This window comes from Ictalurus punctatus, chromosome 2 (genome assembly GCF_001660625.3).
Source record: "Ictalurus punctatus breed USDA103 chromosome 2, Coco_2.0, whole genome shotgun sequence".
In the NCBI taxonomy this organism is placed as follows: Eukaryota; Metazoa; Chordata; class Actinopteri; order Siluriformes; family Ictaluridae; genus Ictalurus; species Ictalurus punctatus.
The window spans coordinates 17057251-17074646 of NC_030417.2; the positions used below are offsets into that span (position 1 = coordinate 17057251).

The 17396-nt window shown below is 37.1% G+C and overlaps 1 protein-coding gene across 2 annotated transcripts in view; it reads left to right on the forward strand.

Moving 5' to 3' along the window:
- The first annotated feature begins 15387 nt into the window (after positions 1 to 15387).
- ighd (immunoglobulin heavy constant delta) overlaps positions 15388 to 17396 on the forward strand; it is a 24814-nt gene continuing 22805 nt past the window's right edge. The window contains exon 1 of one of the 2 annotated variants that reach the window (XM_053677651.1): positions 15388 to 15526. In XM_053677651.1, coding sequence (XP_053533626.1) covers positions 15403 to 15526 — 124 coding nt within the window. In that variant the 5' untranslated portion in view covers positions 15388 to 15402. Of the gene's footprint in view, positions 15527 to 15593; positions 15773 to 17396 lie in introns of those variants that run through there. The other variant, XM_053677655.1, reaches the window with a different exon arrangement.

Genomic DNA, 17396 nt, shown 5'->3' on the forward strand with positions numbered 1-17396 from the left:
TTCCCCAAGTTCAGTCTCCAAAAATATTTTCTAATTTGTTTCAAACCTTTCAGAAAATCCAACATGATGCAACATTGCTGCCTCACAGCTCCTGGGCACCAGGTTCAATCCTAAACTCGGGTTACTGTCTGTGCAGAGTTTCTGTGCATTTTTTCCACGTGGGTTTCATATGGGTTCTCCAGTTTCCTTCCACCTACCAAAAAACATGCCAGCAGTTGGACTGGCCGAGATAAATTTCCCCTAGATTTGTGCAAATTTTGTATGTGTGTAAGCATGCATGGTTCCTTTCGGTGGATTCGTGTTCCATCCAGAGTGTATTCCTGTCTCATTCCCAGTGTTCCTTGGATAAGCTCTGGATCCACCGGAGCCCTGGACCAGGGTAAAGCAATTGCTGTGAGTGAGTGTGTATTGTCATACATGGTATATGGTCATATGTATTTATAACCCATTGAGCTCATGTTTGTCAGACGATATTTCTAGATGAATGATCCTAGGAAAACTTTCACACAAAAAAAAATTCACACACAATGCAAACTGCTTTGAAAGTGCCCATTAAATTTTTTTTATGATAATACACAGTTTTTTCTTAATGCATTAGAAAATGTGAAAAAGGCTAAATTATATAAAAGTAAAATGCTTTAACAATGTTTAAAATAGTTTATTAATATAGGCAACAGTAGGCCACAATTTGTATTTTTATAACTCTGGTACTAGAAGAATAATTTTAAAGCCACAGTTTATGTATCAAAATGGAGAGGTGTTTTTGTAGCAGGGTGCATCACTGTGTACTGGGGTGGCACCACAGTGTTTTAAGCCCTTACAAAAACTTGCTGCTGAAACCGAACTTCTGTGGACTAATAAAATAATAAAATTCATGTCATCAATTTTACAAGAGCCCCTAACCCACTATCTGCAAAATGGCCCATAGCACCTTCATATTTTCCAGCAGTTATCAGGTGCTTTTCTTTCTATGCAGTCCATTTTTAACCACCTATATCCAAAAAGTGTGTGTGGCCAAAAAGTTTGAGGTTTTTTTTTCCATCTGACATGATTCCTTTTTTATTTCCAGTTATGCTTTGTGAATTACGTTTGTTTTTGAACATTTGTGAACCCTTTTAGAATGTCTATATATTTGCATAAATATGAGCTAAAACATCATCAGATTTTCACAGCTGAAAAGTAGACAAAGAAAACCCAATTAAAGAAATGAGAACAAATTACACTTGGTAATTTATTTATTGAAGAAAATGATCCAATATTACATATCTAACATATCTTACATGGCAAAACTATGTGAACCTAGTTCACGTAGGATTAGCAGTTAATTTGAAGGTGAAATGAGTCAGGTGTTTTCAATTAATGGGATGTCAATCAGGTGTGAGTGAGCTCCCTGTTTTATTAAAAATTTATTTAAAGAACAGGGATATATCATAGTCTGATCTTTTTTGTGGAAGTGTGCGATGGCATGAATCAAAGAGGTATATGAGGACCTCAGAAAAAGATTTGTTGAAGCTCATCAGGCTGGAAAAGGTTCCAAAACTATCTCTAAAGAGTTTGGACTCCACCAATGCGCAGTCAGACAGATTGTGTACAAATTGAGGAAATTCAAGATCACTGGTAACCTCACAAGGAATGGTTGACCATCAAAGATCACTCCAAAAGCAAGACATGTAATAGTCCATGAGATCACAAAAGAACCCAGGGTAACTTCTGAGCAATTAAAGGTCTCTCACATTGGTTAATGTTAATGTTCATGAGTCCACCATCAGGATAACACTGAACAACAATGGTGTGCATGGCAGGATTACATGGAGAAATCCACTGCTCTCTAAAAAGAACATTGCTGCCCATCTGCAGTCTGCTAAAGATCATGTGGACAAGCCAGAAGGCTACTGGAAAAATGTTTTGTGGACACTTGAAACCAAAATAGAACTTTTCAGTTTAAATGAAAAGCATTGTGTTTGGAGAAAGGGAACTGTGTTCCAGCATAAGAATCTTATACCATCTGTGAAACATGGTGGTGGCAGTATCATCATTTGGGCCTGTAAATAAATAAAATTAATGTTTTGGATAGGCCAAGTCAAAGTCCTGACCTTAATCCAACAGAATTTTTTGGAAGGACCTGAAGCAAGTAGTTCTTGTGAGGAAACCTACCAACATCAGAGAGTTGAAGGTGTTCTGTACTGGGGAATGGGCTAAAATTCCTCCAAGCCGATGTGCAGGACTGATCAACAGTTACTGGAAATGTTTAGTTGAAGTTGCTGCACAAGGGGGTCACACCAGATACTGAAAGCAAAGGTTCACATTCTTTTGCCATTCACAGATATGTAATATTGGATCATTTTCCTCAATAAATTAATGACCAAGAATAATATTTTTGTTCTCCTTTTTAAGTCCTATTTGTGCAGAAATTTAAAACAAAACAATCTAAAGGGTTCAACTTTCAAGCACCACTATATATGCACTACATTTTGTGTGTTGCTATGCCTATCTGTCTTTGTATTGAAAACCCGTTCATTTTTCACATGGTATTGGATGGAAAAGGATTTTACAGATGTTCAACTTCAAATTTATAATTCAAAGAAAAGTATAGTATAGTTCCTGGAGACTGAGAGCAATTTTGGGAACAAAGAATTAATCTAAAATATGATAACAAAAATAATAGATTAAAATGAATCCTTTAGTATGCCAATAATTTTCTTAAACTTGCAGTATTTCTAAATTATTTTCAAGAAATTAGTACAATAATATTAATGAATTTATAAATAATAAAAATTAAAAATTGAAAAAATACAAAATGAGAATCTTTTTTGTTTTGAGTTAACATTCTGGTGGGGACTGTATGTGTTGCTCAGTTAACATCTTGAAGTTGTTTTTGTAACTGAGTGTATCACTGTGGTGGATGGAGCACAATGTTTCATGTCATTATAAAAACCTATAGGTCTGTGCAGCTCAGGTTTTAAGTCGATTTGTGTTTAAAATAAAAATAACTAATATTTTAAAAGAAAATAATAATACAGCAGTTTGAATAACATTACAAACAATAATTTCAATAGACTATTGAAACAACTTGAATTTTGACATTTTTATTTTTGCGTTAAAAATATATATATTTTTAAGTAAGTTCTGTCTTGCATAAAACTTTTATTAGTGACTTTCCCCGAGACTGCATATCGCTAAGGTCTATATACAGTAGTTCTTTTTTTTTTTGTATAGAGTGACAATAATTACTGTATTATTATGAACTGTAAAACTATCCATCCATCCATCTTCTACCGCTTACTCCTTCTTCAGGGTTGCAGGGGAACCTGGAGACTATCCCAGGGAGCATCAGGCACAAGGCAGGGTACACCCTGGTGCATCAGTCCATCGCAGGGCACAATCACACACCAATCAGCCTACCATGCACATCAGTTTCCTCCACCTTTGATGGAGGAAACTGGAGTACCCAGAGAAAACCCCCGCAGCACAGGGAGAACATGCAAACTCCACACACACGGCCTGGAGGGAATCGAACCCCGGCCCTTGGAGGTGTGAGGCGAAAGTGCTAACCATTAAGCCACCGTGCGCCCAACTGTAAAACTAATTATCTTCAATTGATTTAATTCTTATCTAATATTTCTGTAGTTATTTAAGCAACACCATGAAGCCATAGCCATTATGGTAGAAAAATTAATCTCCGATGGGACTTGCAGAGTATTCACAGTTACATTACTGTAATGCCAGTGTTTAACATTGTCTTATATAGTTCTTAAAATTACTTCTTGGTTTTAAAAATATTTTATACAGTAAATAAATTAAGAATTACTCTTGCTGTACACTTATGCTTACAGCATACACATTGCTTTCAGGGAGATTTAAAAAGGTAATAAATCTTTCACTAAATGTCTGACATACAAAAGTAAATATGCAAATAAACGACAAAATCCTGCTGCTAAAATGGTCAGTTAACTATATGTGTTATATATGTAATATTAGTGAGCCTGCAGGACATTCAAAATTCTGCTCTCCATGATGCAGGTGTTTCCTTATGTGGACTTTAAGCCCCTTGCACTAAGCCCTAACTGGAAAGTACCATAAAGTATACAGCACCTGTGCCCTGCAGCCCTGCACCCTCACTTAGGTTTAATGGTCATGATGCCAAGAATAATATCTTTTTGGTTTGGGGTAAAAAAAAAAAAACACAATATATATCGATCAGGCATGAAGGATACAAAAAAATAAGGATCTAAAGACAACATGGGCTTAGCGCAGACCTTGCATTTCGGGGGCTATGAATCAACTGGGAGAGGGTTTTTTTTTTCTCTGTGTCGAGTCTAAAAATTTTTTGCCACGCTGCTTGTGCTGTATTAAAGTGCCAGTACACTGTTGAAAGATTTAAATGAAGTTGAGTTGACAAAAAAGGTATATATTGCACAGAAAATATATTTGTAGAGTAGTATATTTCATATCCAGTTAATGTTACTATATAAAACAGTTTATATTATATATTACCAGTTTGATGTTCAGTGATGAAGTAGAAATGTTTTTGTTTGTGGTGAGTGAATGTGAGACTAACAGGAGGTTTTTAGAATTCAGTCAATGTAAATAAGAATTAATAACATTCAATATGTTAAGAAATCTTACTTTAATCTTCAGAATTTAGTTCATGTGTTCATGTTAATTAGAGTAATGTGTTTTCTGTTTATGAGACCAGTTACTGTGAAACAACTTGTTGAAATGGAGAGAATAGAGTTTCTATTTGCATTTCTTTCAGAATTGGAATTAATTATTATTAATTTAAAAGAAGGCATAAAAGGCAGAACTATCGGTTATCGTTATCGATATCGGCTGATATCACTCTGAATAATCGGTTATCAGTATCGGCTGTGAAATTTAGTATCGGTGCATCTCTAACAATAATTAATAATAATTGCTTAGCTTTATATAGCACTTTTCTAGGCACGCAAAGCTTCAAAGATTCTTGTGATTCGATTCATATAAACCATTTCAAGATACAATCACAATAGCAGCTACAATCAACGTCTCTGTCAGACCACCGACATAGGACCAAACATTTACGAAATGGAGGAAACTCACCTATGAAGCTTCATAGTTCTCACTGATCTATAACATCCTGACCAAAACAGTCTTGTTACACTGACAAAAGTCTAAACAATCCAATTATGTAAAAATATGAAGTCCACCTTTCAAGAGACCAAAACCATGCATCTACGCCCAATGGTTCAAGAACAGTTTTAATTTTACATTGGATATGCCTTGGACAGGCGTTTTAGGGTAATTTTACAGGAGCTTTTATGTTATGAGAATATACAGAAAAATGCACTAACAAGATGCTTATGGGTTTGATTATTTTTACAGATATACCCTGTATCACAGCACACAAGAACTAGAAAACTACAGCCAAAAGCAGCACAGTGTGCCATTCTTTTACTGCTGCGGGGGCTAGTAGCTAATTCTTTTTGTTTAATGGCACTATGCTGGAATGTGGTTCAGAGTACTCAAGTGCAACAATTTTACGTCGACTCAGAGTGCATTGCACATGTAACGTAATGGTGGCCTCCATAGGTTAAATAAGCATTAAATTTTAAGAATTTTTAAAGTAATATTTCATGTGTTTCTAACAATGTATTGTAGTAGGAGAGGGCAATTATTGAATGTTAAGGCCTACAAGCCTTCATAGTCTGGTTCCTTTTAACAATTAAAATTGTCACAAAGCAAGAAGTACCAAACCATTTTACCAAAACACTTTATGCCCATGAACTCTCCAGATCTGTACCTCTGTACACAAGAGAAAAGGTCTTAACAAAATGCTTGAATAACCAAAAAGGTTTTCAACTTACACTGAGATTGTGGAGGAAGTTGCTTAACATCCAGTGTCTAATGACCTTTGCACATTTTTTAACTTTATTAAGCTGTTGTCTCTCATCTGGCTTTGCTGAAACATACAGCTCTGTGTCATCAGCATAACAGTGGAAGCTAATACCATGTTTTTGACTAATGGTACCCAAAGGGAGTGTATTTTTTTTTTTTTTTTTTTTGGGGGGGGGGGGGGTAAAGCAGTGGGCCTAATAAAGAACCTTTTGGAACAACAAACGTACTTTAGTGTGCATAGAGAAGTCACCATTTACATCTACAAACTGATAACGATCAGTCAAATAAGACCTGAGGGCTGTTCCCTTAACATTTTCTAGTCGATCTAGGAAAAACTATATGATCAATGATATCAAAAGCTGCACTAGTCAAGCAAGGAGACACAATAATGATCAGAGGCCAGTAGTAGGTCATGTACCACTTTATGAGCACTGTCTCAGTACTGTCATGAGGCCTAAATCCTGATTGATATATCTCAGATGCTCTCTAATATTGGACTTGACAACTACATGAATCAATAAAGCTGTTCAATTCTGAATCTATGTTTTGGAAAAGCTCATGTGCACTTCAACCCCGTTTTTTGAAAGCTTTCATTTTCCATGCTGTATGACAATGTTTTTACAGGTGTGCAACTTTATCTTTATACTTCATAGATACAGGAAATGGCAATGATATAGTTACTGGAAGCAACGGGCAATAAAAATAAATGCATATTATTTTATTATCTTTTTGGGTGTCAATAACTTCCAGTTATTTTAATTTATTTTTCTTACAGAACAATGTATAGTTTTTTAATCAAGTAAACTTAATTGTGAATAATTGTGTATAAATTAGTTTATAAAATCTATTTAATTTAAGTAATAATTTTGGTGGTGACTGTAAGACATTTGCTCAGTTAACATTCCGATTTATTTTTGTAATGGAGTGTATCACTGTGGTTATAGCAGCTGGAGTAGCACAGTGGTTTATGACATTACAAAAACCTGTTGCTGAAACTGAAGGCCTATGAATATCAAACAGTGAATCAAACTTGAACTCATGTTTAGTATTTGAGAATTGCCTATAATATTTCAGAAAGCCAGATATAGTTTGAAGAGGTCACACCTGATGTATGTTTAATATTAAAAAAAGATATCCATAAGACTAGTTCATGCTGAAATAATACAGAGGGTCTCTGGCTGCTGAAAGAATGAAGTGTCTTGAGGCAGGTTACCAATAATAACTTTATACAAGAGAAAATTATTTTATACAATTAATTGATTGTCCTGTCACAGAAGCTTTAATTTGAACATTTTAGCATTTTATACAATAATGCTTTAACAGATGCTAAATACATTCATAGAAAAGAGACACAAAGAAGGCAGGAAAGCACAAAAGTAAATGTTATTCATTAATTCATTCTTTTATTCATTCATGATTTATCCCGGTCCATGTTATGGAGAATCCGTAGCCTATTCCAGGAATGCTGGACATAAGGCAGGAGTATTCCTGGAATACAACCTAGACGGGCCACCACTCCATTCCAGGGCATCGTACATGTACACAAATTCACAGGGATGATTTGGAGTCCCAAATTGACCTACATTCATGTTTTCAGGAAGAAATCCATGTGACAAGAACCTTCAAAATTGTGCATGGACAGTAACCCAAGCTCAGGCTTGAACTAAAGACTATTGTTAGCTATGTCAACTTGCACCTCGATGTGAATGAGTGTGTGGATGTGTCTATGGTGCCATGTGATTTGAACATTACTGTATATGATTATGAATTGTAAAATATTATCTTGCTTAATTCATTCTATGAGGAACACAACAAAAATAAAAACACTGGAGGAATCAGCTTTCACAAGTATTATGTGTACTTTTTCTCAGAAACAATTAAGAAATTTAGGGAAGTGAGTGTCCTGTTATTCTGCTAGAGGAAACCCATGCTACGGTATCCAGCATTTGCTTTATTTAGTAAAGAGAGTAGGTTTGCGATACTAAACTTTGAAGTATGCAGCTTTTTCTTCTGGTAGTCTCTGGCAATGGCTCATAGGAAAACTGGAACTGTTCTTTAATACTTTATATAAGCCTTTCACATCACTTTTTCCACTATTAACATTTATTGGTTTTATTTTTCCATTCAAGAAAATAAATAATTACTGTTGCTGTATACTTTGCTTCTATAATTTCTACTGTTTTGTTTTTTGTTTTTTTTTTAGGGAAAAGAGTTTTAATTAAAGTTTAAAGTAAATTTTAAAGTAGTTACAGTGGTGTTAATGTGGTACGTTAACTGTGGGTTATTCATGTAATATTAGAGTGTGCCAGAAACAGAGACGCTGCTCTCCATGATGCAGGTGTTTCCTGATAAAAGCCTATGAGCCACTGAGCACCAACTGGGAGTACCAATGACCATGAGTTATACAGAAACAGTGCAGGCCATATTATTAGCCCCCTTACTTTATGGTCATGATGCCAAGCATACTTTCTCATGTCAGGATAAGGGAAAACACCTAACAAATATGTATATCTAAATATATATATATATATATATATATATATATATATATATATATATATATATATATATATATATATATATATATATATATATATATATATATATATATATATATAAGCTTTAGGTACCCTGTTAATTAGAAAAAACAAAAAGTCAGTACAAAAAACATTTTTGATCCCCAAACATTAACTTTCCAGCACAAAATTAAATGGTACAGAAAAATATTTGAATGTCATTAAAAAAAGCAGCATATTACGTAAGAGACGACTTCTCAGTCAAAAAACACGATGAACGCTGCTGGGTTTTGCTGCAAAATAAGTAGCAACTGCAACAGTCAAAGTCTCCAGAAGAACTATGGCTGGTTCTGTAAGAAGCTCAATAAAACTTACCAGATCATTTCCTTAAAAAACAGCACAAATTTTACCAGAGACTACTATTTTTATTTTTATTTTTTGGTCACACCATATATTGACTTTGTTTCAATTACTACTGTTTACTGCTCTTTACATTTAATTTAATTGTTTTGAAGGCATCTTTGCTCTACAGCATTTCTTTGTATGTGCCTAAAGCTTTTGCACATTATTGTATACATATATACAGCTATAATCAGAGACCACTGCAATTTTTTCTTCAATCAGCATCTCTACATGTATGGCAATCATTCCATTCCAGTGTCTGTTGAATTCCAACACACGGATTGAGGTACTGATTAAGTGATCACCTGAACCATATCTTATTTAATGAAGAAAAGTATAAAAACTTCTGTGGTCATCAGTATCCTCTTGCAATAGGACCAGCTGGATGGCAAAGGTAGTGCTAGTAGTACCTCAAAAGTAATTGGAATCAAAAAATAACTATTGACCATGCCAAAAGAGTTGACAAGAAAAGTTTTGAGTGAGTAAAAGAAGGGTTCAATTCTGACTTTATTAGTAGAGGGATACGGTGAGGATGGTTGCTTCCATCCTTAAAATTCAAAGATGGCGGTTCATAAGAACGAGATCAAGCAGCAGACATTGAGGACAACAAATCTACAGACCGGCAGAGGGTGAAAACAACTCTCCACTGACCGGGATGACTGCCAAATCATGTGAATGTCACTCAACAACCGTAGGATGACATCAGCTGGGGGCAAATGGTAGTTGGGGTAAAGTGCACAGCGAGGAAGGTTCAAAACAGGCTCCTAGGGGCAGGGTTGAAATCATGCAAAGCTAGAAAAAAGTCCTTCATCAATGAGAAGCAAAGAAGGGCCAGGCTGAAGCTTGAAAAAGGCCATAAGTATTGGACCGTAGAGGACTGGAGTAAGGTCATCTTCTCTGATGAGTCCAATTTTCAGCTTTGCCCAAAACCTGGTCTTCTAATGGTTAGACAGAGACCTGGAGAGGACCACAAGCCCCAGTGTCTCGCACCCACTGTGACATTTGGTGGAGGATTGGTGATGATCTGGGGGTGCTTCAGCAAGGCTGGAATCAGATTTGTCTTCGTGAAGTATGCATGAATCAAGCCATGTACAAGGTTGTCCAGGAAGAAAACTTGCTTCCTTCTGCTCTTACAATGTTCCCCAACTCTGAGGACTATTTTTTTTCCAGCAAGACAATGCTCCATGCCACACAGCCAGGTCAATGAAGATGGAGGATGAAGGACTATCAAATCAAGACCCGGTCATGGCCACCCCATTCTCCATACCTGAACCCACTGAAAACCTATGGAATGTGATCAAGAGGAAGATGGATGGTCACAAGCCATGAAACAAAGCCGAGCTGCTTTAATTTTTACGTCAGGAGTGGCAAAAATGTGAAAGACTGGTGGAGAGCAAGCCAAGTTGCATGAAAGCTGTGACTGAAAATCAGGGTTTTTTCAACAAATATTGATTTCTGAACTCTTCCTAAGTTAAAACATTAGTATTGGGTTGTTTAAAAAATTAATATGAACTTATTTCCTTTGCATTATGCAAGGTCTGACAACACTGCATCTTTTTTTGTTATTTTATCCAGTTGTCATTTTCTGCAAATAAATGCTCTAAATGACAATATTTTTATTAGTAAAATGGGAGAAATGTTGTCAGTATATTATAGAATAAAACACAAATGTTAATTTTACCGAAATACATACATATAAATAGTAAAACCAGAGAAACTGATAATTTTGCAGTCGTCTCTTAATTTTTTTTTCCCCAAGAGCTATATATAATATACATTCAAGGAAAACCAAAGAAAATATGTTTTGTCTAGTTAAATTTTTGTTTGTTTCAGCACTATGCAAATACATGCCCTCAAACTTTGTGTACTGTTAAATTTTTTAGCACTCATGCTAGCTAAGCAGTCAGCCATAGAAGTTACTTTTGTGTTAGGTAGATAGCACAATAGATAAATACTGCATGGTCAGCAAAGAAGAAGCATGAACAGGTAGCACTGTTAATCCAATGCAATTGCTCTTCTATATGCAGTGAGAACTTACAGAATAGCAATATGCCTAGCAGTTAGCCACAAAACTGGCAAACATGGACATTGACAAGGCAAAAGGTATGCAAATTAGTGTTCGGGATGGAAGTGCAGTAACAACACATAGCAACCCCCCCCGCCCCCGAGCCACCTGACAATTGCAACATAACACAACTAGTCCTATACTATGTCCAAAGTGGGTTCCTGGGGCTGATACAAGGTGAGTTGATCCTGGAACACCACTACAGACCTCCGCCCTGTTCAACACTTTGGTGAGCCTGCTCATCACTACACAGAGCCCCTCTTAGTCACTCTGAAGATTGGAGCAGCATCCCTTGTGTCACTGGGGGGTAAATAGACACATTAAGTTGCCAAAACACATGCGTGTCTCCCCTTGGCACACAGTGTCATAAACCTGCTATTTGCTGCCGTCTTGCAAGGGAGTGTACAGTCTCCATCCTGGCATCTAAGTTTTGTACATAATCCAACAGTATGTCAGATCCAGTGTGTGTGTCTGGTGTCATGCCCAACACCAGGTCCATGGAGGGACCTAGCTCCTGCCCAAACATCAGCACTGCTGGCATGAATCACATGGACTCCTGCATGTGCAAGCGGGACTCCTACAGCACAAGGGGAAAATGTTTGTCCCAATTCCATTCATGCCAGCTAGTATCAATAGCCAGGTAAATTGTGATTGTCCTGTTAAATCACTCAAAAAGGCCATTGCTCTGTGGATGCAGTGATAATGCAGATGACAGCCTGGGATCACGTCCTCCTGGTGCTGATACAGAAGGTGCTCACATCCAGCCAAGGAACCCCATTGCCAGTGCTATGCCTTTATGGAGGGGATTCTGTTCTCTGCACCTTCTTGAACCAACTACGCAGACTCACCATCTCTACATCTTCCACTTGCTGAAGCCCCTCTTCTGAAGCCTTAAACAGTTCTATCACTCAGTGCAATTTCTTCATCTTTTGTTCTTGCTTAGATTCCAGGTACTCATAATAATGGGAATGCTCTTCAACATAGGCCTGCCAGCACACTTGGTTATTAATTAAATAGAACTGCCCCACCTTGTGCTGGATGGCAGACATGATGATCCTGCATGCTATCTGTCACTCTCACTGCTTCTGCATCTGCCAATTTAGGGATGCATGGGCCATGTGCAGGGTGAAAATGGGGACATGGATGAGAAGGTCATCCAAGTACACGAGGAAGTAGTCCTTCAGCAGGTTGGCCAGAACTCATTCTGTTGACCTCTTAGAGTACATCACTCACTGTCTTTTCTTTCTCTCTGTAGTGCCAACTGTGCAGGTCCAAGGAGCTGAACCAATTTGAACCAGCAACCCAGGCATGGTCATCATTGTGGGATAGTGGATAAAAGCCCTGCTTGGTGACTCTGTGGAGGCAGTAGTAATCTGTGCAGAAGCACATGCTCCCATTTTTCTTCTTGACTAGCATGGCTGGAGACACCCAGGTTTTATTCAATGACTCAATAACCCCTGCTCTACTACTTGTCACTTGTCAAGGAGAGATAATGAGACTGCAGCTGAAGAGTTAAAGTTTACAGTTAAAGAATTTACAGTTAAAGACCCAAGGACCAGATATGATGAACGAAGGCCAGGAGTCAAGAGAATGCAATCAACTGAAAATTTTACTGAAGAATAGTTTGCAGTTTCATCAGCAGAAGTCAGCTTCAACACTCAGTAAGGCGTTCGTAGGCCGCTCTGCGTATATATATATATATATATATATATATATATATATATATATATATATATATACACACATATACATATGTGTGTGTATATATATATATATATATATATATATATATATATATATATATATATATATATATATATAGTGAGATTGATTGATTGATTACAGAGGCAGGGAATGCCAGAATCCACACTTCGGTCCAAACAGACCTTCAGCATGTCCTGACAATCTGTCTCTCAGTATCCCTATTTACTTCTCTGCCACAGTTCTCTCACCTCTTCGCTGGTCACTCAGTCAGCCTTTCTTGCTGCTGCTGTTTTTGTTGCTCAAATCTGGGACTGGATGTTGCCTTGAGTCCACCATGTCCAGACATGTTTCCCAGCAGAAGGCTGGAGTGAAGTTGTTCATTCTGCCTCGTACTCTTCTTCCCCTGTCCTGTAAACTTTTCCCACATTCCCATGGTATTGCATGTATCATTGCCTAGACTTTAGGGTGGTCCCTCACACAGGATCAGAGTGGACTTGCCTGACAGCCACTCCTGTGACATTAGCCTTCTGCCTCTTTTGCTGCTCTGGATTTCCATAAATGAACTGAATCTTTGTTTGACCCATGCACAGTGTACCGTTGCTCAGGTGCATTGCTGCTCTGACTGTGCTGCTCCAATACATGGGTCATTAATGGGAGTGAGGCAGAACTTGTCCTGGAGCAACCAGCTCCCCACTTTAAATACTAGCTGATTGATGACAACAATGACAACAACAATAGGGTGGCACAGTGGTGCAGTATGTGGCATTGCTGCTTCACTGCTTAGGGTCCTGGGTTTCATCTTAAGTTACGGGGAATACTGTCTTTATGGGGTTCTGCATGTTCTCCCCATGTTCCTTTTCCTTCAGGTTCTCTGTTTTCTTCCCACTGTCCAAAAACATGCAGGTAGGTGGATTGGCTACACTAGATTGCCCCTTGGTGTTAATTTATGTGAGAATGGTGACCTGCAATGTTGTCCCATCCAGGTTGAAATCTCCCATCTTGCCATGTTGCCAGGATAAAGTGGTTACTGAAGATCAATGACTGAATGAATATTTTTTTATTATTATAGAAATTAAATACATTTGATTTAGTAGTAATTTTAATTACTGTTATTATTACTATTATAATTCTGAATGAATACTTATGAATACTTTTTGTATTAATTCATGGTAGAGGATTCAGGAAAGTTCATAAGTTAATATTAATTACACTCTAAAAAATGCTGGGTTATTTTTTCTTCCCAAACGCTGGGTTGAGCCTTTTGGGTCATTTAATTGCTGTATTTTCTCAGTCTTGGGTAATTGTGTAACCCAACCGCTGGGTTAGTGGGTGGCTCATTTTAACTGACCGTTGAATCAATGCACCCCTCCCCCGCCCCAACACATCAGCCCCAGGTCCTTGGGTCAAATCAACTCAACACAGACTGTTTGAATTCGCCTTACGTGGAGGTAGCAGTTTTCACACAGACAGACTGTTAGATTTATTTGGAGAAACGAGGTTCATATCAATATATTTATCCATAAAACCATTACTGTACACTAAAATAAGCAAAAATGTGCAACAAATGTCCAGTATACATGACATTAAATGCACTGCTATCTTCGTTAGCTTTGGCATACTTGTTTGTAATGCCCACTGGATCGTAAAGTCCAAAGTATACTTACAGCTTTTACACTAGGAACAACCTACAGTACATGTGACTCAAATTTCATCATCAGCAGAGTATGCACATACTGTACGAACACCGAAAGATTCTTCTAACCATTCGTACTTTGTACGCGTAGGTCACACACACGCATTTAATTATTTGCCACTATTTAGCTGTTCTGCAAAGTGGCAACAGTGACCCAGGGCCATTGATTCTCAAGGTAGTCGAAGAAAAATATAATAATTTTTAAAAATATCTTCTTCCTCTAGTAACAAGAGACACAGCATGTTTTTCTCCTCCATTGTTCTTCATGTTGTTGTGATTCTTCTTCGTTATCCTCCTTCACACCAGAAGACCTGCTTTACTGCTCTGTACTGACTCAGGAGGCCAGGAGGGGTAGTGCAAGTTGTCGTAATGCACATGCGTTGACCTCATGTGTATGCTTACATGTCAAATGGAGTATACAGGTTCATCTAAAAAATATATATATTTTGGAAAAGTTCGTTTTAATCTTTAATTTTATTTTTAAAAACTAGAACTTTCATATGTTCTAAATTCATTACACATAAAGTGAAATATTCATTTTTTTGTTTTGTTTTAGTCTTGATGATTACGGCTTACATGGAAATCAAAAAGCCATTATCTCAAAATATTAGAATAAAGAGTTTACAGTAACTGCAAGCCAAAAACAAAAAAAGCGTGTAATGAATCTGGAATGTATGAAACTTCCACTTTTTTAAATTAAATGACTGGAAAAGGCTTTGAAAGGCTATGCGTACAACTAGTACTTTGGGCTTAAGTTGGTTTCCCAATTTTAAACGTCTCCTTTGATCAAAACCTGACGTTTTCGTCTTAAATATATGACTTATTTGAGTCATTAACCCTTTTAACCCATTTATGAAATAAAATGAACCCAGCATTTTTGTAAAAATGAAAGTATCCTTTGGGTTGGAAAAACAACCCGTTTGCTGGGTTAAAATTAACAGCCCAACTTGATGGGTTAATTTAACCCAAAATGTGTTCTGTCCTATATTTACTCAGCCTTTGGGCTAAAAATAACCCAATTTTGGTTGTTTTAACTCCATGTTTTTACGAGTGAATAAATAAACAATAAAATTTCGTAGAATGGCCTACAGTAAAATGCGCGTGTATTATCTTATAAGAAAGAGAGAAAAAAATCACTTCTGTTGAAAATGTTTGGTGGAAAAGAAAAATTTCAGGCACAGGTGTTGTTTTTTGTATTATTGCTCCGAAGTTTTAACCAACGTGATTACTTTGACTACTGGGGAAAAGGAACCCAAGTGACTGTGACCTCAGGTAAGTGTTTTACTTTTACTGTTCCTATTCTTATTCCTATACAATTATCGATTTAAACAACAATTCACTTATTAAAACGCACGAACTCTAAGAAATGGCAAGGCTGCTGTAAGTAGTCCATAAAAATGAGAGAGAAAATAGTGACAGATACAGATTTTGTGCGGAGAATCGGCCAGTTTATTCACTGTGACTACTACAGCTACTTCGAGTACTGGGGAAAAGGAACTCAAGTGACCGTAACATCAGGTAGGATTACATTTATTAGACACGTTTAAAATAACCCTAAAAGTTACACCCTTTTAGAAAACATGTTAGTATACCGGGAGCACTTCTGGTCCCCATATTGCACGAGTAGTGCCGTAAAATTTATCACTGTGACTACTACTTTGACTACTGGGGAAAAGGAACTTCAGTGACCGTGACTTCAGGTAGGATTACATTTATCAGACAAGTTTAATATAACCTTAAAAGTTACACCCTTTTAGAAAACATGTTAGTATACCGGGAGCACTTCTGGTCCCCATATTGCACGAGTAGTGCCGTAAAATTTATCACTGTGACAACTACTTTGACTACTGGGGAAAAGGAACTTCAGTGACCGTGACTTCAGGTAGGATTACATTTATCAGACAAGTTTAATATAACCTTAAAAGTTACACCCTTTTAGAAAACATGTTAGTATACCGGGAGCACTTTTGGTCCCCATATTGTACGAGTAGTGCCGTAAAATTTATCACTGTGACAACTACTTTGACTACTGGGGAAAAGGAACTTCAGTGACCGTGACTTCAGGTAGGATTACATTTATCAGACAAGTTTAATATAACCTTAAAAGTTACACCCTTTTAGAAAACATGTTAGTATACCGGGAGCACTTCTGGTCCCCATATTGCACGAGTAGTGCCGTAAAATTTATCACTGTGACAAATACTTTGACTACTGGGGAAAAGGAACTTCAGTGACCGTGACTTCAGGTAGGATTACATTTATCAGACAAGTTTAATATAAAAATAAAAGTTACACCATTTTAGAAAACATGTTAGTATACCAGGAGCACTTCTGGTCCCCATATTGCACGAGTAGTGCCGTAAAACTTATCACTGTGACTACTACGGACGCTTTGACTACTGGGGAAAAGGAACTTCAGTGACCGTGACTTCAGGTAGGATTACATTTATCAGACAAGTTTAATATAACCTTAAAAGTTACACCATTTTAGAAAACATGTTAGTATACCGGGAGCACTTTTGGTCCCCATATTGTACGAGTAGTGCCGTAAAACTTATCACTGTGACTACTACGACTACTTTGACTACTGGGGGAAAGGAACTTCAGTGACCGTGACTTCAGGTAGGATTACATTTATTAGACACGTTTAATATAACCTTAAAATTGCATCATTTTAGAACACATAGGCCTATTAGCATGCTCGAAGCACTTTTAGTCCCTATATTGTACGAGTAGTGTCGTAAACCTTATCACTGTGACGGTGCTTTTGATTACTGGGGAAAAGGAACGACGGTGACTGTGACTTCAGGTAAGAAATTAAAACAACCTCTTTATATTAGACTCATCAACACCAACAATATTAGAAGAAAAATGTTAACAATTTAATTCTGGTGTCAATTAAAATGCGAAGAAAAGGTTAAAGGAAGATGGGGTTCAGCGACCGCATGTAATATGCTGTTATGTTTTAAGACTTAATGAAAATGGCACCTGGTGGTTCTTTAACGCTGAGAAACGCGAACATCCAACTTTTGGGATATTATTTTTGTGAAGACATTGTCAGTAATATATCGATAGATCAGACAGAAAGGTCTTTTTGAGCGATGTCAGAGTAGATTTGTGTCACTGTGATAATGCTTTTGGC